Here is a 25,125-nt window from a genome sequence, read left to right on the forward strand (position 1 = left end):
CAACAAGAGTACATTTGAAAATCTTCACATAAGCACAACATTAATAGGGCTGAGCAGAATGTTCAACTAGCCATCCAACCTAATTAACTACTGAGAACGATTAGTTATATCTACCTATACATCCATGATCCATCCTTATTTTTTTAACGGTTTGGTGGACCTAATTATACACGACTTCCTCAAGACCAGTCGACTAGTCGTCTAAACAACCCGCCTAGAGGTGGCTACAAATAAATCTTTTTGACAGTCCGAGTTGTATTTTTATACATTTTTCCTTTACTTTTTAAAGTAATACAAGTGTAGTAGGCTCGTTTTTATAATCGGATTATTTTTACAAAAATGTGTGTGGGAAGAAATATTAATATTACTAAGCGTTATGTTGTAGTTGGCAAATTGATAAAGAATAAAAAGAAAAATGCATTAATTATTCCGCTTGAATTCACTTGGAATCTCTCTTTCGGTCTATTTCCTGACCTTTTATATCCTGACTGTGGGAATGTTTCTAAAGTTTAGAAATGCATTGTCTTATTTTTATCTGTCAAAAAAAAAAAAAAAAAACTCACTGGCTTCCATATCTTTGTATCCTATGATCCAGTCCAGTGATACAAAAGCCTAACCAATATGAAAGTGTGTTATACCAGAATCATTTAGAAAAACAGGTTTGCATCTCTGTTCAGACTTCAGAAGGATCCCAGTATCGGAAACAAGTGGCTGGTTAATTTTTAATGGCGTACCGGATCTAGTCGGTGGATTATATGTTTGTTCGGAGCATTTTGTTTGGAAACGATACACAGTGCAATGGAGAGTTTGCAAAGAAACTTTTGTTGAAAGATGAAGCAGCCAACTGTATGGTTTCATAATACATTGTTTTTAAATGACGGTTATATGGATGTTTTCAAAACACTTACTCGCGTGTAATAGTCGGATGAACGGATAGCAGTTAATCCGTACAGACCAGGCCCCACGGTTTGGCACGCATGCGATTCGCGGATTAACTGCTAAATTTTACCATCATAGAGTGAAAGTTCATAATTTGGCCAATTTACAAATTCAAACAATTTTAAACGTTGAGGCGGCTGCAAAAATCAGGACTCGCACGTACGCAGAGAGAGAGAGAGAGAGAGAGAGAGAGAGAGAGAGAGAGAGAGAGAGAGAGAGAGAGAGAGAGAGAGGGTGCGTTTCAGACAACGCTCGAGCACATAAACACAAAATTATGTCAAAATACCCGTCTCTGCAAGTATTCTCTCGTTTATGTCATAAGTTAAACGGATTTGAGAAAGAAACAGATGTTTGTCAGTTTTTTTGGTCCGTGCAGTCGGTCTTAAAGTGACAGCACACACCTAATATTTCTACTGCTGTCTGTGTCATTAATATTAATAAAACAACAAAATACAGCTTTAACAAATATGAAACTATATTTAATTTCTACAGTGAACAAATAGTGTTATTTTACATTTAGGTTTAATTATTCATTTTTGTACCTGAATACTATAGACTTTGTAACTTTGTTATTTAGTACTGATCTCTGCTTGTAATTTGTGTATTTGTTCTTATTTTATTACTGACTGTTCACTTGTTTTAAATAATGTGTGAACTTTATCAGTTAGGCTGAAATGCAAAGTTCTTGCGTCACAAAATAAATCTTTTACATCAACAAATATTTTCCAAATTATTCTGAGATAAGTATTAGGCTTTCATATCACTGGCCTGGATCAGTGGATGCAGAGGCTGATGTCAGTGAGTTGAGTGATGCTCAGAGGAGGGTCCTCGACAGTTCTGAGGTTCTACATAGACTCTGTTTGTGCCATCCTCATTTACATTTGTTTTGTGAGAATGGCATGCAAATTCTGCCAGTTGGCCCACAAATTCCCGCTTGCTAGTGAAAGAACCTTAAAAGATCAGGGTCAGTTTTTTCCTCTGCTGTCTGGCTCAACTGTTTTCTATTGCCTCAAGCCAAGAGCACTGCATTGAGTTTCACTTTTTGTGCCGTTTTTACGACCATAGATATAGCAACTGACAGCATGGTTGGAAAAACAATGATTGTTTGGTAAAAGTCGAGGGAAGACTGATAGGGTGCACACAGAGGACATCTGCCAGATGGGATGCATTAGCATATGAGCTCATTTGCTAACAGCGATGGTGTTTACCGCATACCTGGTGAATGAAAACACTAGCAAAGGTATCGGTTTGCTGCAGGCCTACAAGTGTGGGCACATTATAAATGGATGTGGGTGACGAGAAAGAAGCAGTGCGTACATTGCCCTCAGCATTCCACATCTCCATTCATTTGTAATGGTTCAGTGGAAACACACTAATATATATATTAGGCTTTGTTCACACTGCAAGCCTTAGTGTTCAATTCCGATTCCAGTGCGAACAGATCATGGTCAATAACTGACCCGCATGTGCAAAAGAAGAATAAAAAGACATCACCCAGCACGCTGTCATACCGAAGTGATTACACGTTTATTTATAGTGTGATCTGCCACTGAAGACAGCGAAATTAAGCACAGGCAATATAAAAAGTGGAGGATGCGAAAAAGAGAGCAGTTTTTAAACAATTAGAATACGAGCCCTCGTGTTTTTCTTGTATGTAGAGCTGTCACTATAACACAGAGTTCTTCTGACACATCACTGTCCTTCCACTGACTACCTTTCACAACTGTCTTGATAACGTCGGGTTGCTCTAGACTCTAGAGTGACGTAAAAGTCGCACGCATTCTGACATGACTGTTCAGACTGAGGTCGCGTTGCAAAAAATCGGACCTGTATCAGATTTAGTACCACATAGGGAAGTGGCACAAATCGGAATTTAAAAGATTAGATTTTATGTGGTTTGTGCTGTTCACACTGTCATGACAAAAACAGATCTGAGTCACATGTGAGCGGATTTGGGCCACATTTACCTGCAGTCTGAATGTAGCCATAGTTCATTTTTGGGGCACAACTGTAATTGACTTCGTATAATTAGACTGGTTTCAGGTTTACTTAAAGGAGCTGTATGTAAGATTGTGGTCAAAACTAGTACTGCAATCACTGTCAAATTACTGTAGAGTGGTGTATCCCCTCCCCCTCCTCCCTGACTCGAGGTTGCCAGATCGGCTGCAGGATCCAGCAGGAACGTGACGAGCTGCAGCTGCGGTAACTAGAGCAGAGCTGGCAACCCGGATGCCGCAACACTACTGACTTTGTGATTGGTAGATAGGTGGAGGGTGGAGCATCAGACCAAAACACAACATGACAACATCAACATCAGTTGAGGGCTGCAACTGCACTTTTTAAATGACAATATCCTGGCCAGACTACTGTTGTCAGTGATATAAGTATTTGAAATGTACATGATTTCTGAATGTCTAGTGACATTTCAGGGCCATTTTATGATTAATTGAAATAAATTTCTTACATACAGCTCCTTTAACGCTGATCAGATGCTTCTTTATATTATTTCCATTCTTCTTATCTAATTATTGTTTTTGATAGGGAGAGCTTATATAAAATGAGTTATTGCATTAAAAACAGGTTGCTGGAGGGAAGGGATTATTGCCCAGTCCTTGCGCCAATGTGCAGTGCATATCATAGAAAAAAAGATGTTATTACAAGGGGAAGGGGTAATGTTAATGTTTACATTAAGGATTATGTGAATACAAAAAATGTGCATGGATAAATCATTCATAATAAACACTGCAATATTCTATTAAAAAAATTAGAATTTATTTCATGGTGACTTTTTTAATTCCGCAGGAAATGTCACATAAGGGAAGCAAAATGGGTGCAAAAGCTGTTTTGTGTTGACTTTAAAACAACTATAGGAATGAAACTGATGCAGTTAGTCTTCCAAGTAACATGATACGCAGAGAACATGACACCAGGCTACAATAATTTATTGGGGACAGTGACAAGAGTGTCTAAGGACGGCTCATACAGTAGATGTGTCGTCTTCCCATTAGACATGAAAGATCCCCCCCCCCCCCCCCCCCCCATTTATAGAGGAAATATTTCCTTTGTCTGAGAAGGTTTAGTGTTTAAGCCCCTGATTAAGACAGAGAAGGCGCCAAGTCTGCCTGAGTAAAAGTAGGTTAAAGGACAAAGCTGATGCAGCGGATTTGAGAACTCAATAACAGTGGTTTTATAAAGCTCAATCTAGATGCACAAACTTCAGCCATCAGAAGTGTAATGAGCTGATTTGCATGATGCAAATACTCTCAAAGAAGGGATTTCCTTGTTCATCAGCAACACACACAAGAGTGCTGCCTAGTCACCTGTTTAGCTGAGGTTACAGCTTGAGCTAACCAAAACTTCCGTGACCTAACGTTCAGTCAAACGCGCCTAAACTGCATGCTTGCTAACTGATGTTACACATGACCTCAAAACTCTGGGCAAAGCACAACCCCAAATCAGCCCCTTTATTAACACACTAATTATACAAGGGGAACCAAACTGATGGAGCGTGAAGATTCGGATTGAGTGTCTGCACAGTTGGATGGCAGGCAGGGAAGGATAGGATGTGGTTTCTAATGAAAAAAGTTCCACAACAGCTGCTAGACTGCAGCATGTACGTACAGCCGCACACATACACCGTTCAGACTCTGTCACTCACATGTGTGTCATTATCTTATGGAGGAAAACACCATCCACTAAGTCCATGAACATAGAGAGCTTGTCTTCTGAACTGGACCCAAGGGGTCCAAAAGTCTTGACCTGAAAAAAAAAAAAAAGTAAGTAGTAATATCACGACAGGATACATGCACAGCTGCACAATAAATCAACCATGCTTTCTGTTTCAGAACAGAACTGCCGAGTTATTTTAGACATTTGTAAAGAGAAACTTTGTCTGTGTACAGAGTAAATATTGCTTGTCAATATTTTCAAACAGTTAACTCCAAAGCCTAAATACAACCATCTTCCCTTACTATATATGTGTTTGTTTTTCTTTTAGTGTTATAAATTATCAGCATGGGATTACTGATGATTGTCTAATGAGGGTTAGTTCACCCAAAAATGAAAATTCTGTCATTAATGAATGACCCACCTTTATGTCGTTCCAAACTCATAAGAGATTCATCTTTGGAACACAAATGAAGACCTTTTTGATGAAATCTGAGAGCTGTCTGTCCTCCATTGACAGTCGACGCAACTTCAGTACCATTTTCAAGCCCCAGAAAGATATCATTAGTATTATCATTAATCTCTGACGAGCGTTGCAACAACGTCTGCTCTCGCGTCAACAACAAGCATGCGTCGTAGTGCTCTTGTAAATGTGCTTTGGAGATTAATATTTTGTAAATAAAGAGGTAAATTATACTTTTTGCGCAAACAAAGCCCTCGTGTCGTTTCATAAAATTGAGGTGGATGGGTCACATGGATTACTTTTATGATGTCTTTACCTTTCTGGGGCTTGAAAGTGGTAGTTGCGTAGGCTGTCAATGGAGGGACAGAAAACTCACAGATTTCATTAAAAATATATTCATTTGTGTTCTGAAGATGAATGAAAGCCTTATGGGTTTGAAACGACATGAAGGTAAGTAATTAATGTCAAAATTTCCATTGTTGGGTGAACTACCTTTTAAGAAGACACACACTGGCCAGAGAAAGCACAGCCAAACAGGACACAGGGGTCAAGGTAAGGGGGTCATAGGAAGTCCCGCAGGTTTCGCCAAACCCTGTCAACTGTCATTAAACTCTTCATGTATGTACTGTGCACATAAAAAAAAAATTGTTATGCTGTTGTGTACAGGTTAAACACATCTAACTTATGTTTAACATTTAATGGGACTTATTTAAAAATATATATATATTAGTTACATTACATTATATAGAAAAATATTTTAACGCAATATATACTTCAGGCTATATTAAAAATAACTATTAGTAGTAAAACGTAATTCATAAGTTTGCAAATAAAGTAAAATATAAGTAAAAACAAAATGACTAAATACAACTTTTATCACAATTTTTAAAATAAATGCAGATAAAAAGAAACACTAATTAAATGTTTCAATAAAGTTAAGGCACAATTTTAGTATGCTCATAGACATTTGCTAAATGGAAAGCATGTTAGCCTCTTTCCAGTAGAGATGATAAAAACATAAAACATCCAGCCCACATTAGTATTATTGATCATTTTTGCACTGTCACTGACCGCTGCTCAACAAACTACACAACGCAAACGCAAACAAACACAGCAGGTGCCATCGTGTCTTTGTGACTTACCCAAACCACAAGCGGCGAATCCATGAAGTTAGACATCAGTTCAGACACTGTAATATCCATTTTGGGGAGAGGAAACAGCATACAAAATACCCACGCAAGAGTTAAAATTGTTTGCAACTTAAAGTGCGTGTAAAGAAATAAATAAAAAACAAAGTGCGTCGGATTCCTCTAAGGTTTTATGTACTCCACATTACTGTCCGTCGCAGAACAATGCAGGGGACGCGAATCAACTCCATTCTGGAAATAAAAAGACATTCCTTGGTTTAAAAAAAGCTTTTAAATGATCTGCAGTCCCAAAAGTGAAAGGTTACAAACACATAAGTGAAGCACTACAGTCTACGCGGACTTGCACCATTAAAGTTCAACTTCTCGCCATTTACTCTCAGCTATTGCTAGAGTTACTTTGTCGCCGCGTATTCAACCTGTACCCGCAGTCCCGCACACGAAGAGCACAGGAGAGTGACATGTTCGTAAGCCAATCAGCTGTGCGTTTCCAGCGGCGGGGGGAGGTAAATCGACCAATAAGCGGACTCGTAGGTATAGGGTTTCATTCAAAATGACGTAACCGACAGGCCAAACTGTTGTCGTGACAACCAAAGCTCAACTATACAGCTCGTTGGCACCCTCAGCAGGTAACACGTATATTTTGGTTCATTTCGAAAACTTTGTTTACCACGTTTCCGTGCTTTATAGGTAAACATTTAACTATAAAACTACCCAGGTTGTCCTATCATTAGACATTGGATACAAAAACGTTACCTATTAAAGGACACGAATCGGTAGGTTAATGTGCCCCCTCAGGTTTTTTGGAGTCAAGAACACGGGTCTTTATAAAAAAAAAGAAGGACAAATTGACTTTATCTTTGGTTTCAGGATTATTGTATGCACATTTTGAATACAAAATAAGTATTTTACGTTAATTACGTATGATTTGTGCACAAAACCGAACCTTGAGTTTCAATTGTGCCTGACCAAAATTTGACAAATGAATAATTTGTTAACACAAGACCACCGAGAAGTTTTGGCATTTAATAAGATATTATTACATATCCATAAAAGGTAAGCCTAATGTGAAAATGCCATTCAGCAGATTGAATGCTTGAATACAACGCAGTAAGATTAATGTGTAATTTGCCACATATTCCAGCGTCGTCAGCATCATTGGGCCTTGAGGTGAGTCTGGAGTTAATGTTAAGTGGGCCCATACTGTGAATTAATTCCGTCATCATTGACATAATACTTTTCATGCTTTTTAAACATTCAAAGATACTCCTTAAGACAAAAAAAATCATAGAAACTCATTTATTCATCTTATTGCTAAGTAAGTGGTAATAGTGTAGTATAAATATTTTATATTATATTATATTTATTTTACTTCTCACACTTCACACTCACACTCAGCAGTTCTTCTACAGGAAAAGAGCAATATAACAATGATTGTTCCCTTGGTTAAAATAATTCCACCTCACCTGATCGTACTGGTTTTATACACAATCAATAGAAATACAAGTCAATAGAAACATACAAGCATGATAGGCTTTAATATATATATATACCATAAATGTTGATATATATATATATATTTGTTTTTAATGGGGAAAAACTGCTTTACTTCTGTAAACTACAAGGCTTAAAAAGACAACAAGGTCAAAGGTTACTGCAAACAGAGTTTATTGATTTTCATACTACCAAAATGAGTCATACCTTGTTTTCAACTTATTATATGTGATTGAACATACAGATATAAAAGGAGAAACGAGAATGGAGGTATATTAGTGGAAAGGGAGTTCATTCTAAAGTAGACTGCAGTGTGTTTAAAGCAATAAAAATAAAAAATAAAGAAATATCTGGAGGTCCGGGATGTAGTGGCCAACAACAAAAAACACCACCGTAATAAAGCACCGCGCTGACCCTCATAACACATGACTCTGTAAACGTATTCATATCCAAAACCCAACAGTGCGATGAAATGTATCTACTGTTAAAAATAATGTTATTTTAAAACATTACTTGTTTTAGCTTGCAGTGCCTGGCAGAAACAGTACATATACTTCAAGGTTAATATATAATACTGAAAGAAACTAAGACTTTGGAAACTGGGCACTTTAATTCTAATCAGAAGATTAGACTATGTGTAAAAAGACAACTTACTGTTTTGATACAACCTTTCAGAAACTTGTGTGACGAATTTGAATGAATGTTTAATTAGTTTGATCTGGATATAGGTATTAAGTTTGTGTATGTATGATGTTTTATGATTATTATAATAATTATTATTATTTGTTAAAGGTAAAATCTCCCCTCTACCATTACTTCTACATTCATTTTTGTATTACAAATATTTTCCATGTTTTTAAACATTCATTGGCTACCAAGTTTGATTTATACTGCATTATTTAAGCTGTACACATTTTTCGATTTTTTTATTATTGTTATGATGATGTGAGAGATATGTTTTAGTGCTTATAATGGTTTTGCTGCCCTAGTGTAAGGGAATTTATAAGGTGATTAGGCCTGTGAAAGCCATACTGGGAAACCTGAGTTATGAGAGGGTAAAACTCTTATGTTAAACATTTAGCACCATATCAAATAAATATATCAGTTCACGCTTTGCAAAAGTCATATTTAACATAGCTGATGTTTTGAAAAACAAAAAAATAACTGCCCTTCTCATCTTTGTCTTTTCTTTAGTGCCATGACTGTACTTCTTAATGCATTAATATATAATAGCATTAATATGTTCACATTTGAATATAATATTATTATAATATTCATATTCATATGTTTGTTGGAATAGTGAAAAGTAACTTTTACAACACTTAGGACAGTCTAAAAGAACACTAAACACTGTGCTTATTGCATACAGAGCATGTTAATGCCATGCACCTTCATTACCACACCTCCTGCTAGCTGAGCGCCATTTACAAAAGGAAACGCTTCTCCCGTGTCTCTGTGAAAATTCTATATAAGTTCCAATGCAAAGAACACAGTATTACATTTGCAACCATTTTAAAGAAATAAGGCAGATTAACAAAACTATGCATGTTATTTATAGTCAAAATACATACTGAAGCATGCCTAGAAGAAACTCAATACATAAAAAAAAATCAAAATCAAGACAAAAAGAAAACATTTTTTCCTACAAATATTTTTGGTTAAATTTGATCAGGTTCCTGTGCTTTTATTTGTATACAGAGTGAATGTGGTATGTGACTCTAGTATAGGAAAACACAATAGAACATAAAGAGCAATACATGTGGACATTAGCAACGCCTCATTAGCTTAGATACAGGCAGCAGTGTAATCTACATTTCACATAGCTAAATTGTTACAAATTAATATAATGTTAAAAAAAAATGGTGTTATAAATCTGTTCCATTTCACCTGTGTCACATTCTGTCCAGGAGTTTATTTCTTCTTAGCGAACAGACTAAACCTCTTCTCCTTGTCCTTCTTGGTTGAGGGGACCTCTAGAGTAGTGGAAGAAGGTGGAGGTAGGCTTTGTGCCTTCACTCCTGATGGCCCTGCAACTGGTTCTTCTGTCAGAGCTTGTGCTGCCTGCTCTATAGCCTGAGTCCAGTTCTGGAGCTCCTCCTGTGGACAGAGAGACAAACCACACATATACCATCATTAAAGTTGTTCACTTGCTTATTTCAAAGATCACTCTACAAATTAGGGACTAATTGGAAGAAGCATTCAATTGCTCACCTCATCTTTACACTGGAACAGATATTCACTTCCATCTTCATGTCTAAGACACCAGGAAATGGAACAAGGATAAAACAGGTAAGCAAGGCCTATATGTAATATACCTCACAATCTCACAACAATGAAGTTACATTTTATTTTTAACTTATTATAAAGATTGATAACCAAGACCCTTACCGGAGTTTGAACACATGCTTCCTTTTTTTATAGTTGGTCAAGATCTCGCATGAAGCATTGATGAGGTTCAGGGGTTCCTCGCCATGGTAGGTGACACTGTGACTAAAGCTCTTGGCATCCTTGTAGGCAGAGAGCTGTCCAGGCTTGAGAACACAGTAAAGGTTGTTCCAGGACCTGAGAAAAGAAAGTTTTGAATAAAGTTAATTGGTAATATGATTGCTACTTACTGTGATTGAAAATGTATCTTGAAGCATTATACTTAATCAATACAAATAGATTTCTTCTGAAAATGTAAATGCAACAATGCTAGGGTGAGTAGTTCTCAGTGGTCAAAAGAGCCCAGTCGCTGTGGTATTCTGGTCTCTAGATATTGCTTGGGTCCTTCAATATATAATGTAGTATTTTTATCTGTTTTATTGTCTGCCAGGAGAAAATTACAAGATTGTTTACTTATAGAAGTAACAATTATCATATCTTCAACTAGCAGACAGCATGATTTGAGGTATTATTCATGTGCTGGCTGAGTTACGTGCTTAAGTTTAATACTTATGGCTAGGAATTTGTTCAAAGTTTCACCAATAGTAAGTGATACCTCAGCAAACACCAATAATTACATAATTTTGCTGACCAACAAAAACAACAGCTAACCTGTTGGATGCCTTTTTATTATGTCCTTCCATCTCATGTTTGCGGGCTAGAGTTCCCTCCATCAAGACTGGTTGAACTTGTGAAGATTCAGTGGGAAGTGTGGCAGCTTTTTCTGTCTCTTTGGAAACCTGAATGGATGTGGAAGGGTCCAGCTCTAGTGAGCCACTTTCCTGCATCTCTGAGATCAAAGGCACAGTGGAGTCCCCTGCTGTGCCATCAACTCCGCCAGAACTAGGCTCTATTACTCCTATACCAGACTGAAGACCACATGAGTACAAAGTTCAGGTACAAATGAAGGAGTATTACATTATTACATTTAATACTTAAAAAAATATTTTGCAGTACAAAAAGGAGTAAAAATAATATTATAGGCTATATTTACATTAAGAGATGACAATATGAAATGTGAAAGTATATTTGACACGAAGAATGTTGTAAGTATAATGAAGAGAAAGATGGCAAGATTCTAATACAAATCATACACTTACCACTGTCACCAGAGACTGTTCTTCTGTGGGGTAGAGTTGTGAGGACTCCTCTGCAAAACCTGTGTCTTCTCTCCTGGAGGTCAAATGTCAACTTTTAAAATGGAATACGGAAGAAGGGAAGTACCGTGTTCCCCAGATCGTATGTTTACCTGCTGTCTTTCTCTTCCTCTTGTCTGTACTGTTGTATGTCCAGTTGTTGTTTCCGAATTTCCAACAGCTCCAACTACAACAGATTATAAGTAGTCAATAACTTTTTTGCATTTTCTGAAGTAAATGTGAGTGGTGCCTGCCATTGCAAACAATTCACATGATTTGAGGTATTATTAATGTCTGGAGCACAAAGTGTGTAGGATGAGTTTAAAACATGTCAAAGTTAAAAACACACAGAACACATACTGTTGTAAGACGTTCCAGTGCTGAGAAACGTTCTTCCCATGTAGCAGTGGATTTCTCAAAGGCTTCATGCCTCTTGAGCAGCTTTTCGACCTCATCCACTGTTTGGCCTAGATCCCTGCTCGCCACGTATGGCTCCTGGGCAATCAGCCAAGCCTCTGCCACAGATGCATCCCGTGCAAACTGACATACCTCCAACACTAGAAAGGAGATATAATTATAAGCAGCTGTGAGCACTATTCGTGTTCGTGTGTGTCTTTTCATGTGTGTATGCTGACATTTGTGGACTTACAAAGTCTAAGCCAATCCCATCTATCGTCCCATTTGAGCATCATCTCTTTCCTCTTCTCAACCAGATGCATCAGCTTCTCCTTAATCTGTAAGTACACATATAAATGAAAATGAATGTCTCCTGCCAGACACTTTGTTATGGCAGACTGCAACACTGCTACCTCCTGTGTCTGGTTACCTCTGCAGAGTCCTTGTGCTTGCGTTCCAGGAGGGCCCGACCTAGCTCTACACACTGATTAAACTTTGCTTCACGGGTCTCAATCTCGGCACGGATTCCTTGGTGATACTTCATTAGGAGCTCCACTGAGGAGACATCTCTTCAGTGGACAACAAGAAACAAACCTCATTAAAAAGGGGAACATGGACACCTCTACTGTGATGACCACAATGATGCATTTTCTTACCTTGGCTTTTCCTGTGTCTCTATCTGCTGAATGATGCTTTCTATCCAGGCCAGCAGGTCTCTTACCATGGTGAAGAAGCGGAATTTGTCTGCTGTATCCTCCAGTCGCTTCCTCCTACCCTCGCAAGCATCCAATAGGCCCTTCCAGGCCTCCACAACCTCTTTTTCAGTTGCTTGAATAGCAGTGGCCTGATCTCCAGCATACTGGGCACGCAGTCTATTTGCAGTCTCCTGGAACTGTTTCACCTGCAAGGAGAGAAATATGGAACATCCTTAACTTTTCAATATATAACATTCGACATTTTCTATACAAGCCACTGACTTATAAATATGTACAAGGCACAGAGATTTCTTGAGATTAATACATGTAACTATTTATGACCACCAGTTGTTTATGTAATGTGTTTTCCTTGCCTGTTTGCCCAGGGAGCTTATATCCCTCTCAAATGCAGCATGCATTCGGTGGAAGGACTCTGCTTTGCTAAAGTCTTCACCCAGATCATCAGGAAGCTCATTCTTCTTTTCCTCAATGTGAGCGACCAACTCCTTCCCATCATAAAAATACCTGACCAAATTCACAGTACATTGTGCTTTCCAGTCAATTTCTGTACCCCATACAACATCTTACACAAGTGAAGATATTGTAGAATAATTATAATCTTTTTTCATAGGCTTGTTTTTGAGTGATATACATTGTGTCAGTTGTAATAATATAATCTGATAAAAGCACTGCACTCTTTAGTGACATTTAATCCATTTACTTCTTCTATACTTACTTAAGCAGGTCATAGGAGGCTGTGAGGAGCTGGGCACGAGTGTCGATGAGTTCCAGCAGATCTGCCCAACTCTCATTGACTCCATCCTTCCACTCCGCCATGGTTGCTGCCTCACTGTGGCCTGCTTCGATCATATCATCTATGATCTGGTTTACAGTGTCTACACGTTCTTGACCCACTGTCCCTGTCTCCCGTGCAAACTCCCTGAACTTATCTCGCAGGATCTAAAATATTGATAAGTATGACTTTAACAACACAATATAATGCCAATTCTTGCATTGTACATGACAAGACATTCTTTTGTGTGAGAGGTAGTAAATGTGCTTATGTTTGTGGGTAAGTTCTGCTTTACCGTCACATGGTCAAGGTCTTGGCCCATCTCTTGTGAAGAGGCCACCACATCACGCTCTGCAATCCACTGCTCAAGATCCTCCACTTCACGGCTCAGCAAGAAATGATGATATGTATGGTCCAGCTTCTTTTTTCGGTCCTCTGCTTGCTCCTTCAGCCCAGCATACTGCTTATCAACTTGTCCTTGTCTCCGGATGATGGCCTCACTTTACATACAGACAAATAGAGATTAATCTTTGTTATGGAGTGTTTTAACTTGCATTGGACTGCCTCAGGGTTCAGTTAAGCTTGGCCCCCTCATCTCAATATGCAATATTCTGACATGCAATCAGTCAAAAATACCCATCTGGGTGCTCTTCAGCCAGCATCTTCTGAGCACGATCCGCCAACTGCTGGATGGAGTATGTATAGTCATCCACTGCCTGCTTCAGAAGCAGGTGTCGCTTCAGCATGATCAAAGCACACTGTTCATCCTTCAATCCAGAGAGAATAATTGTCAAAGACAGCTTATTTTAGTATGGCTTTTATGGCAGCACTGCACAAAGAATTTGATACCAACACAGAGTTGACATAACTTGGGATTTTGAAGATTTTTTTAAGACATAAAGCAACAATACTGTTATTCATTGGCTCTTGCAGTCTGTCATAGTATTACCTTGGCCTTTTCATCAGCAATCATGTAGAGTTCTTGTTCCCCTATCCAGGCCTCAGCCTCATCTGCATCATTGTAATACTGCTGGGCCTCATTAGAGCCATAGAGCCGTGCTCTACGTTTGTCCATCTCATCCTGCAGCTTTGCCCACACCTCCTGAAGCTTCTTCATCTCCTCAGACATGTGTTCTTCCTCTGGACTGCCCTCTGCTGCTGCCACCATTCGCCGGCCACGATCTAACACTTCATCAATGCGTGGCTGGTGACCGCCAATCTCCTTTTGTAGAGACTGTACAGGATATGAATGGTGTAAATGAAAGGGGTGGTGGGGTATATGAAGGGGGCATAATACATATACTATAAATGATTTCCAATATTAAGTTATAGAAATAAGAAATAGACCATGTTGTCAAGTAATTGATGATCAGGAATGATTTGTGGGGGTAACTGGAAAAAAAATTGAAACTCACTTGGTTCTTCTTGAGCAGAAGTTGGACAGTCTGAAGATTGTTGCCATGATCCTCTGACATTGCCATTGGTAACCTCTCGTTCACCCAGAGCTGAGGAGCACAAATGAAAACTTCTATGTAAGAGTTCTTTAGAAAAAAACGAATGAAAAGCTGTAGTTTGGGTATGCTATGTATGTACATACTATCTCATCTGCAAGATCTCTGAAGAACTGGTGCACTGCCTTAGCAGCCTCCAGCTTGCCCCTGCGTTGGGCGAGAGGTGTGAGGAGCTTCTGGAAGTCCCTCTGAAGAGTTTGCTGCTCAACCTCAAACTCAGGTTGGTCCTCTCTAAGTGAAGCATGCTGTTGTACAGCTTCCTGAAGTTCTTCAAGCTCCCGTGCACGATCCCGAACTTGATTCTCTGTCATCTAGGTGAGAAAAAAGCAGATTTATGCAGTATCTTATAAGCTAACATCAGATATGGAAGAACAATGCACAGACCATAATATACCATAATTGTACCTAAAGTGAGGTAATCTACTGTAGAATTGTAGCACACACTAATTTAATATCACACCTGATGCTTCTTCAGTTGGATGTTGGCACTGGTAAGATCCTTGACCTCTTCGTCCACATCACCCTGAAGCTGCTGCTGCAATTTAGCCAACCATTTCTTTACGTCAGCCAGGCTCTGATCAAACAACTCAGAACGGTTTGCGTCGAACAGCAGCCGAGCCTTCTCTTGTGTGGTGCTCTCCAGCTTATCCCATAGTTCATGAAGCTTAGCAAGACGATCCATAACAATGGGCTTATACTCAGGTTTGGATTCCATCAGTTCCTGTCCCTCCTAAATATATGAGCATTGTTCAATGTACACATCATGGTTTCCATTTATTTGAACACATTGATACTAAGGAATTATTGGGATTATGGTACACAGAAGGGGCCAGTCCACTTTGTATATGTTATTCAACACGATTTTAAAATAATGTGAACCAAAGGCATCATCAGAATCCTATATTATCATTTAATAACAATTATCAGAGCATAAGGTAGGTCTGTCTATGAAAGATATTGTTAAAATCGTTACTGCTATGGAGACATTTTTGACTTTCCACACCAAACTGCTGTGCTCTACTAAAGATATGGTACACAAACAATTCCTTTATACCTTATCAATGTTATGAAGCCAATCCTTGTTCGATGCTAGCTCTGCCATGAAGGCTTGGTGTTTTTGCCACTTGCTATGGAGGTTTCGAGCCTCATCATATGATGTATCCTGTGCAGTCAGCATTTTCTCATTTATCCACAGTGTAAGCTAAAACAGAGAAGTAAATGTTTATTGAATGAGAAAAAAATATCACAAAGAACATTTTATTAGAAGCAAAGCTGTGAGATCTTTCCAATGAAAATTGAGTAAAGTATTGCTCACATCCTGGGTGTTTTGAAGGAAGTGCTGAAGTTCCCTGTTGTCTTTGAGTTTCCCTGAGACTTCCTTGGCTTTGTCTTGGTTCTTGTTGTACCTGAAGTCATATACACAAAAATACTTGGGTTATTTACTGGAATGTCTCTATTGCAAAGTGGTGTAAAAAGTGTATATGGTTAAATGAACACTAGCAGACATTGACATGGCTTTTCTTTACTCCTGCATTTCCACTTTAGAGAGAACACTTTAAAAGAGCAACATAACCCCATGTATTAGGTGTACTTTCACAAAGAAATCAATACCCATCAGGGCAGGCGCCCATCTTAAGGAGTTACAGACTGCCTGGGAAAATAGGGAAAATGCAGGCTACTCCTTTACAGAATAATGCTTATCGCACTCACTGCTGAGTCAGCACAAGTAAACAAAGAAAGCACAAATGTACTTCAAAAAGAAACCTATGATTGTTTTCTGAATTACACTGACATTGAGGGGTTACAACAGTCAAGTATTCGATGTTCTTATCATGCCAATTTATATAATATTTAAATATAATTCTTGTCATGCCAATTTATATATATTTCTAAGGCCCTTGTGTAATTGTTTTGTTGTCACGTTAATCCATAGTGAACTGAAAATCCACCTATTGATCCATTTTTCAAACCACTTGTCCTATGATGTCCTATGAAGAATTTAGAATAAAATGGCAAGTTCATTTTTGTGGATAGCTCAAATGCTAGATCACAGAAAAATGTTCTATGTCTGACCTTGGATGTAAAATATACCAAATAATGTATAAAAAACAGACCTATCCTCAATGGAGCCCATCTTGTCTTTCACCCTTCCTGAGTAAAGGTTTCCACTGTCCACCAGCCTCTGACCATTTTCCAGTGTGCTGAGTATCTTCTCTTCATTAGCATCCATGGTGGTAACAAAGTCCTCATGTTTTTTCAGGGCCTTTTCTGCTCCATCCAGGGTGTCAGGCTTGTCTAAGTGGGCTAGAGTGTATTCCTTTCAAAAAGTACAGAAAAAATGGGAGCAAATTAAAAGGGAGGAACAATTGAACAAACAAATGGACTGGCAATTGAAGGTCATTTGCAAAGAATATTTAGCAGTTCGCAAGGTTTGGTTTCCCCAAAGATTACTCTTCTCTATGATAAGAAGACAGCATAACAAAATCACATCTATTTTGATTATAGATGAAAACTGTATATGTATACCTGGTTATTTAATATGGCCTCAGCCTGCTTGGCGTCCCTCATGAATTGCTGGAAGCCAAGACCCTGATCAAGGAAGTTCTTGTGGCTGTCCCACATTTTGTGCAGTTCATCCCAGCCCTTATCAAGACCCTCCAGCCTCTGCTCCAGCTGCTGGTACTGAGGATCATCTTCTTGGCCCTGAATGACTGCTGCTCCTGTGTCCCTCACACGATGGTAGTCTTCCTCATGGCCATCCATATCATCCCTCACAGCATCATGAAGACTCAGAAACTGCTCAGTCTCTGGTAAACCATCAGGCATATCTTCAGATGCAACAGCTTTCTGTGTCTTGAACAGCCAGGCTTGAAAATCATCCATGTCCTGTAGGAAGGTCTGCAGCTTGCTGACCTCCCCAAGAGAGTCTTCACGGTCTTTCAGGGTACGTTTTAAGGAGTTCCATGCTGCTTCCAACTCTTCCTGTCTGACAAGTATATCAGAAGCATTTTCTGGGTGTTCCTTCACAAGCTTCTGGGCCTCATCATGCAGGAAATCCAACTTATCTTGGATGGCAGCGAGGTCTCTTTCCATGCCAAAGAGCTTCCTCTGAATGGTAATGACTGCAGCCAGGTCATTTCCAAGGTCCTGTGTAGACTCAATCACTCGTGTCTTCTCTTTTATCCATGACTCTGTTTCATCACATTCAAGATCATAGTTATGTAGGCTGAGGGCTGAATCCACTTTACGTTTCTTATCCTCCACCATTGCTTTAAAAGCTTCCCACCTAGGAGAAGAAAAAAAAAGGAACATTACAAACCAATTCTAAAGTATGTTGAATTAAACTGGCATTCATATCCAGGATTATAACTCTTACCTCTTATTGAGACGAATTTGACAGTCTTTCACTTGTTTTGTTTGTGGATGTCTGCTGTCTTCGAGTTGCTTGGCTGCTTTATTGACGTTATCAACCCGAGCCTGCATATTACCCATTTCTTGAGCAAGAATGCTTAGCCTACCAACAAACAGAACAGAATTTTATGAAAGTGGCAAAAATTGGAATAGTTTCCCAGTTTATGAAACACACTTATAGTAATGTCCCTGGGTTCATAAAACCAATAGCCATACCTGTTTTGTACAACTTCTAGATCTTCCAAATTCTCAGGTGTCTCTAGCCCAACCAGCCAGGTCTCCTTCTGGCCCATCCAGAGCTCGCAAGCATCCGTCTCACTGAAGATAGTGTAAAGAGCCATGGTGTCATCCAGTTTCTTCTGCCTCAGGTCTGAGAGGGTCAGAAGCTCAATATACATATCCCGGATATCATTCAAACGCCCCTGGATGTCTGGTGTGTTCCTTAATTCCTCAGGAAGTGCATTGGCCTGTTTGGATAGAGCATCAATGGTGGCACCATTCTTAGCGGCTTCCTCTCTTAAGTCACGATGTTTCTTAAGAAGTCGCTTGGTAGTGTATTCATCATGCCCAATGTCGTCACTGCTCATCTGCCGCATAGCATCAACCAGCCAGGCCTTGAGGTCATCAGCATCACCTTGAAACTGGAAGAAGCGTTGGGTGTCTTGCAGATTCTGTTTACGGAAGGCGGCCAGTTCCTCCAGCTGCTGCCACTGTCTTCGCACATCATCCATGCGCTGCTGCACTTTGGGGGAACCTAAGTGCTTGGCCTGGATCATGCTCTCTCCCTCGTCCATCACCTGCTTCAAGCCGTCCCGCCTGGCAGCAAGCTCAATCTCAAAGACGCTGTGTTTGCTCTGCAGTACCAGGACACTGGTCAGGTCCTTACCATAGTCAAGAGAGGAGAAAATGTGCTCCTTTTCCCGAATCCAGCTCTCCAGCTCTGCAATTTCCCATAAAAAGTTCCAAAGCCGCCGCGACTGCTCAAGACGGGCTTTCCTCTGAGCTGCCAGAGCACACAACTCCTGGTAGCACAGGTCCAAGTGCTGTACCCGATCACGGATCACTTGTGGGTCACATGGTTTATAACCTTGACAATTAAGAGCAGAAAAGTAAAATAACAATGAATCGTGTGTAAAGATTACACAGACTACTTCACACCTACATCACCAAGTAAACAGCTAAGTACATAAGGGTTTAACTGTACTTACTTTCACCATTGGCATATTTAAGAGCAGCTGCATTGGCTGATTGTACTCTTCCTGCCTGCACCGCTATATCAGCCTCTACCAACGAATGTTTCTGCAACAAGTCTTCCACTTCCAATAACTGTTTTCCAAAGTCTGGGGACAAGAGTCGGTTCTGAAGAACAAATGTCCAATGAGAATAGTTTAAATTGTTATTTTTTGCTTCAATTACACGAGTAGCAATGCAACCATAATATTAGCATAATATAAATCAAATCGTATAAATCAAGCACGCTATTCACTATTCTTACCTTCATTTCATCCATCCAGCTGATGATGTAGAGCATCTCCTGGAATATACTCTGAAGGGTGAGATTCTTGTCTAGACGACTTCTGCGAGCTTTCAAGAGCTCCTGCAGGTAGTCCCACAGCCTCAAGATATTGTCTTTTCTAGCATCAATGCGTTTAGCATCATGGTATCGTTCTGCTTCCAGTTCTTTAGACAGGGCCACCAGTGCCTGAACGCGTTCTTCATATGCAGCAATGTCTGTCTCTATGGCATCATGTTTCTTCTTAGCTGCCTCCACTGCTGTTAAGTCATAGCCAAAGTTGTCCTTCACAGTAGAAAGCAAGCAAAATAATGACCATTAATTTTAATCTTCAGGTTGCAACCATGAAAAGATGGGTATCTATATAAAGGCTCTCTTCACATTTCATCTTACAGATGACAGAAGCTGTGGAAAGCTAGTTACCTGTGCAACTAGTCTCTGATTTTCTAGAAGCCAGGTCTCTCTCATGGCTGCCTTCCTGTCAAAGCGACGAGCCATCTGCTCCAGCTTCTCCTGCCTAACGAGTTCATCTCTCAGGACCCGCTCACGGTCGTGTTCTGCCTTCTCCAATCGCTCCCATGCCTGAGAACAAAGGCACACACACACACACACACACACACACACACACTCAAACAGCTCAGAGCCTGTCAGACCACTGGAATGACTATCATGTTCAACCTCTGTCACTGTGCCTACAGAAAATATAACCAAAGTGGTTGGGACTAGCGGGTGTCCTTTTGATTCATAAAAGTGTTTCTTATGAATTGATTGATGTCATTCCTGGAGCTTATGGTGCCTTCCATACAAAGTCAGGAATGAGATATTCCTACAGTACATGATCTCACCAGATAACCACCATATTCTATTGTTTGATGTTTAGAAGATATAGAGATGTATAAAAAAGTGGCAAGTATACAAGTTGGTTTTGCAGATGTACATTTATCAACAGAAAAGCAAATAGGTTCTATTGTAAAGTAATATAGGAACTGTGGCGAGCAGTACGAGGCCGAGGGCCGTGAGAGAGTGGCGCGAGGCCGGTGAAGTGATTGATAATGAGCGACACCTGCGCCTCGCACCAGTCTCGTATATCTCACGTCCCTCGGCCTCGTCGTGCTCGCCACAGGAACGTTGACGCATTGATATATTTTAGTTATTCCCTTGGTCCAACCATATTTGCATGATGTCACCTTTATCACAATAAAACCACAGTTGTATATTTCTGTTTCCAAGTTCAAAGTCTGACTTTAAGTGGCATTAGATTGCACTTTCCCTAGTTGGAGGTTGGAAGTTCATACTTTCTGAGTTGAAATGAATGCAGCATTAATCTTAGGCCCCGTCCACACTACTGCGTTTTCGTTTAAAAACGGAGACCTTTTGCTACGTTTACACCTCCCGTCCACACTAAAACGGCAAAAACGGAGACCCAAAACGGAGAAGTTTAGAAACGCTGCCGATCCGTTTTTCGTTTTGAATCTCCGGAGGGCGTTTTAGTGTAGACGGGTCAAAACGGAGGACTTTAGAAACGATGACGTAGTAGAGGCTCACGCTCGGCTCCGTGATTGGGTGTCATCAGTCATGGCGTATATCTTTGCTAGCAGCTGTTGTACAAGTAAATTCTGCATTTTACAACGCTATTACTGCCTACATGCACCGGAGTCAAGCTATTATTCGAGCGATCTGTGACAATTCCCGTGAGCAGCGGTGGCGTTGACCGTACATGGAGCGTCGGTTTGGGGTTAACCCAGAGCATGGTGGGATAATTTTATCAATGAAGTTGTGTTTACACCGGCACGCACATGCCCAGTGTTGGTGAATGGTCACGTGATCCGTTTTCAGTCGTTTTAATGTGGACAGAGATCAATTCTTATACGCAGCTAAAACGCTGGTGTGGACGGAGATCATATTCGTTTTAATTATCCGTTTCTAAACTAAAACGCAGTAGTGTGGATGGGGCCTTAGCGTCTCACCTTGTTGATATCTGACACCAGTGCACCCTCTTTGGGTGTGTAGACTCTCTGATTGTTGGCCCTCATTCTGCTTTGGATGGTAAACAGCAGTACTTCCAAGTTACCTTTCTCCTGAAACCTGAAGAGTAAGAGTTAAAAAGAAATTAATGTTGGATGCTTAACAATCCTACAAAAAAAGAGACATTTGTTTTAAAATAGCCTGAATTACTTAGGTGGTTTCTCCACGGTACGGTAAGAGTTGAAAGCCTGCAGTTGCTGTTGGACACCTGTAAGGGAGTTAGCAAGCTTGCGGTTGTTCAGCACACTGATGGTTTGCTCAATCCATATTAGCAGGTCTGATGACAATGTCTCATACTTCTCAATCATCTTCTCTGTTTCAATGGCCTGGTCCAGCACCTGGAGAATATCATTATAGATCAATACAAATGTACTCTTGAATTAAACACATATTCACATGGGAATGGACTGGCTCATATTTTGCACCTTCCCGACTCGCTTGCCCTCAACTGCCAGAGCTTTCATCTTAGAGAAGTAGTGGTAAAATGCAACAACGTATGTGATTATGGACTTCTCATCTGGGTTCTCAGTGAACACATCTGCAAACAATACAATATAAAAATGTTATCTATCTCCATAATGGAAGGATAATTATTATAAGTTTTGACTTAATAGTCAAAAGGTGTTACTTGCCTTCTGGGTCCAGAAGCTTGGTGACACCAAGTTTTTGTTCAGCTACGTTAAAAGCCTGCTGAAGGTTGTGAGTGGGGTTGGACCTCTGTAGATTGCCATATTCCACCAGATCTGGCCTGATGGAGGGAAATGAGAATACAAAAGTACGGAGAGGAGAGATTATTTGGTTTATATTTATTTATTTTTATTGATAGAATAGTATAAAGAAGGCAAGGCAAGAGGGGAGAACAGGATAAGTTTACTTTCTCAGTGGTTGTTCATTTATTGCTCAGGTGGTTTAATTGAGTTTTTAGTTATGTTACATTTAAGTGTCAACTTTTTGTTACCTGTAACACTGGAACTTGATCAATGAATGAAAGAAACAGTTGACATCCATATGATTTGTGTGTCGTTGCATCTCTCCTAACCACTAAGCAATGTCTCCACAAGCTATCTTTTGTCTCAATATTTATATTTTGTCTTTGAATTTGATCTTTTCTCTTGATATTTATCACCTGTGTTTGTGAATGAGAGCATTGAAAGCCATGCCGTCTTTCCAGCTTGTGGTGAAATTAGTGATGTTTACATTGGGATACCTGCAGATACAAAATAATATCAGACAAATCCATCTGCAAACACATAATAAAAATAGAGCATTTGCTGTCAAATTCATTACTACTAAAATACACCAATTGTTGTCCTACCCTGCAGTCTTCATCTGGCACCAGAGGAGCAGTGCATCTTTGGCAGAGCGGGTCTCTAGCCGGCCTGTCTGGTCAGCTTGTCCTGTCTCTACTATAATGTCTTGAATCTGTATGCACACGAGGAAAGAAAGAATGAACAAAAACTTAAATAAATCCCACTTAAACTATATTCATACCTTATTCCTGTCAACTAGACATACCTTCTGTTTTAAAGGTTTTAAAAGCATTAATAACAAAACGGCAAACTCTCATATTATTTAATGTACTCTAAATTAACTAGAAGAGCTACAGTAATACGGATCTTGGATCCATTCTTGGATATGCAGAGGCATTGTTACTTTATTTAGATCGTGACTTTTTATGTCTCAATAGTTTGTACATTGCTGTGGGAACCAGGCAGAATAAAGAGCAGTCAACAATTCCCATTCCGGTCTGTTTCCTTTCATTTTTGAGGATCTGAATTATGTAGCAGACTACATTGTTTGAAGTGGCTGGGCTAAAAATATCCTGCTATCCAACTGAGAGATTAAAAATAAATATAAGCTTTTCCAATCAGCCAAATAAATGTAAGCTTTTTCCATCAGCATAAGACACAATACAAAAACTCTGCTGTAGGTCTACTGTAAATATAAGAAAGTTTGGATTGTTCTGTATGTTTTATAGCCAGTGCAATGTTGTATGATAGTTTCCATATCTAAACCTTTCTTTATTCCTTGTTATTCAGTTTAAATACTTAGATGCACAGAATGAATAAAGCTGATCAGAATGATAGGCTGACCTGGAAGCGAAGAATGATGGTCCAGATGAGGCCCAGGATGAGCCGGTGATTCCCATCTACAATATCATGTGATCCCATGTTCTCTAAGTGCACTCTCTGCTCCTTTAGAAACTGTAGAGCTTTATCCACATTCTCCAGACAGTGGATGCGCATTCGGCCCTTGGTTGGCTTGGGCTGAATGGTGGAAAGATGGGGAATCGAAGACATTACTGGAATTACATAAGTGGTGTTGTCGATACAAGGTTACACACTAAACACACTCACCAGTCTCTCCCCTGACAGAACTTCCAGTAGTCTGATGAGCATTCTACCATCCCGCAGGTCTAGATAGAGATCTGAGATTCGGCAGCTGACTCTGGCTAATATGGAATTCACCCATTTTGTAAAAGTCTTCTTCTGGACAGCCTCTCTCTCATCTGGTTTTGACAGAAAAAGAAGAACATTCAGCTATTCTGATGTGGTCTGGTACTTTCACTTCTGTTCTGATGTTTTATTTGCATGGAAAATAAACTTATTGGAACCTTAATGATAATGTTTACATGAATCTCGTAAAGAAATCAAATAATATTTTTTTATACGTAAAGAGGTCTACTTTTAGGACCAATAAGAATTTTCACTGTCATGGCAATTAAGCATATCTCCACCAAATTATCACAATAAAATTCATCCTATTCAGACACAGTATTTGATTTCTTAATGTCAGCTTAAATTCAGTACAATACATATGATGTATGCTTACAAATGTTATTTACAAATGCTACAAAAAAAAACAATCCCGTCACTGTAAATGCTCTTAATCGTTAGTGTGCTAATTGGTACTGAAAATAATGTCACAGTGTAAACAATCTTAATGGTCCTAAAAAAAATAGGCTTAATTTTCATGCTTTTGGAGTGCAATTAGACCTTTCTTGACAGTTTTCATGAGATTCACCCTTTTAGATTGGGAATGGATGTACACAATATAAGGAATATGTAGAGTAAAATAGTTATAAAGTAAAAAGACAGCTCATATTGTCACAATCATACAGTTACTCAGTACAATCTATGTATATATATTGTTCATAGTGTATGTAGGCCTATGCATGTGTTTTCCCTGAGCAAGTCTTCTGCAGTACCACGTTTATTTAAGATTCTACCACAAAAAGAACAAAAATGTGCATTCTTAATGATGTGTTTTATAAATGATTCAGATCCTATGGCTGCAGAAAACTGGAAGGATGGAGGAATGTAAATGACAAAAAGAGAGAGGTAGAAAAAATAGAGTGAGTGGAAGGGAGAAAAAGACGAAAGGAAAGACATTACAATCCGAAGTGGGTGTAGAGTGGAAAGGATACATTCTTTTAAGCCTAGAAACATTACCTTGCCATTTATGCTTAAACTACAGATAAACAGTTCAGTATCATAGTCAGGGACTATTTATC

General features: G+C 39.4%; 2 protein-coding genes across 10 annotated transcripts in view; both read right to left on the reverse strand.

Moving 5' to 3' along the window:
* Nucleotides 1–6,645, reverse strand: part of ccdc88c (coiled-coil domain containing 88C) — a 57,962-nt gene extending 51,317 nt beyond the window's left edge. For all 6 annotated transcript variants that reach the window (XM_056245549.1, XM_056245548.1, XM_056245551.1 and 3 more), the window contains exons 1-2: nt 6,211–6,645; nt 4,598–4,698 (exon numbers count right to left, since the gene is read on the reverse strand). In XM_056245549.1, coding sequence (XP_056101524.1) covers nt 4,598–4,698; nt 6,211–6,291 — 182 coding nt within the window. In that variant the 5' untranslated portion in view covers nt 6,292–6,645. The remainder of the gene's footprint in view (nt 1–4,597; nt 4,699–6,210) is intronic.
* A 1,219-nt stretch (nt 6,646–7,864) lies between these two features.
* The window catches only part of sptb (spectrin, beta, erythrocytic), a 36,798-nt gene continuing 19,537 nt past the window's right edge, over nt 7,865–25,125 (reverse strand). For 2 of the 4 annotated variants that reach the window (XM_056245558.1, XM_056245556.1), the window contains 35 exons: nt 23,969–24,120; nt 23,705–23,878; nt 22,927–23,033; nt 22,738–22,818; nt 22,244–22,359; nt 22,037–22,149; nt 21,762–21,949; nt 21,554–21,671; nt 20,010–20,168; nt 19,569–19,871; nt 19,282–19,432; nt 18,290–19,160; nt 18,039–18,176; nt 17,189–17,948; nt 16,777–16,979; nt 15,978–16,068; nt 15,717–15,863; nt 15,123–15,392; nt 14,749–14,973; nt 14,567–14,656; nt 14,101–14,385; nt 13,788–13,918; nt 13,447–13,651; nt 13,095–13,318; nt 12,733–12,883; nt 12,320–12,564; nt 12,094–12,232; nt 11,917–12,001; nt 11,628–11,824; nt 11,381–11,454; nt 11,241–11,304; nt 10,744–11,000; nt 10,096–10,269; nt 9,919–9,961; nt 7,865–9,804 (listed from right to left, as the gene is read on the reverse strand). In XM_056245558.1, the coding sequence (XP_056101533.1) occupies nt 9,619–9,804; nt 9,919–9,961; nt 10,096–10,269; nt 10,744–11,000; nt 11,241–11,304; nt 11,381–11,454; nt 11,628–11,824; nt 11,917–12,001; nt 12,094–12,232; nt 12,320–12,564; nt 12,733–12,883; nt 13,095–13,318; nt 13,447–13,651; nt 13,788–13,918; nt 14,101–14,385; nt 14,567–14,656; nt 14,749–14,973; nt 15,123–15,392; nt 15,717–15,863; nt 15,978–16,068; nt 16,777–16,979; nt 17,189–17,948; nt 18,039–18,176; nt 18,290–19,160; nt 19,282–19,432; nt 19,569–19,871; nt 20,010–20,168; nt 21,554–21,671; nt 21,762–21,949; nt 22,037–22,149; nt 22,244–22,359; nt 22,738–22,818; nt 22,927–23,033; nt 23,705–23,878; nt 23,969–24,120 (6,917 nt within the window). In that variant the 3' untranslated portion in view covers nt 7,865–9,618. Of the gene's footprint in view, nt 9,805–9,918; nt 9,962–10,095; nt 10,270–10,743; nt 11,001–11,231; nt 11,305–11,380; nt 11,455–11,627; nt 11,825–11,916; nt 12,002–12,093; nt 12,233–12,319; nt 12,565–12,732; nt 12,884–13,094; nt 13,319–13,446; nt 13,652–13,787; nt 13,919–14,100; nt 14,386–14,566; nt 14,657–14,748; nt 14,974–15,122; nt 15,393–15,716; nt 15,864–15,977; nt 16,069–16,776; nt 16,980–17,188; nt 17,949–18,038; nt 18,177–18,289; nt 19,161–19,281; nt 19,433–19,568; nt 19,872–20,009; nt 20,169–21,553; nt 21,672–21,761; nt 21,950–22,036; nt 22,150–22,243; nt 22,360–22,737; nt 22,819–22,926; nt 23,034–23,704; nt 23,879–23,968; nt 24,121–25,125 lie in introns of all 4 variants that reach the window. The other 2 variants (XM_056245557.1, XM_056245555.1) reach the window with 1 other exon arrangement.

Source organism: Rhinichthys klamathensis, unplaced genomic scaffold (genome assembly GCF_029890125.1).
Source record: "Rhinichthys klamathensis goyatoka isolate OS25496 unplaced genomic scaffold, OSU_Roscu_1.1 h1tg000032l_1, whole genome shotgun sequence".
In the NCBI taxonomy this organism is placed as follows: Eukaryota; Metazoa; Chordata; class Actinopteri; order Cypriniformes; family Leuciscidae; genus Rhinichthys; species Rhinichthys klamathensis.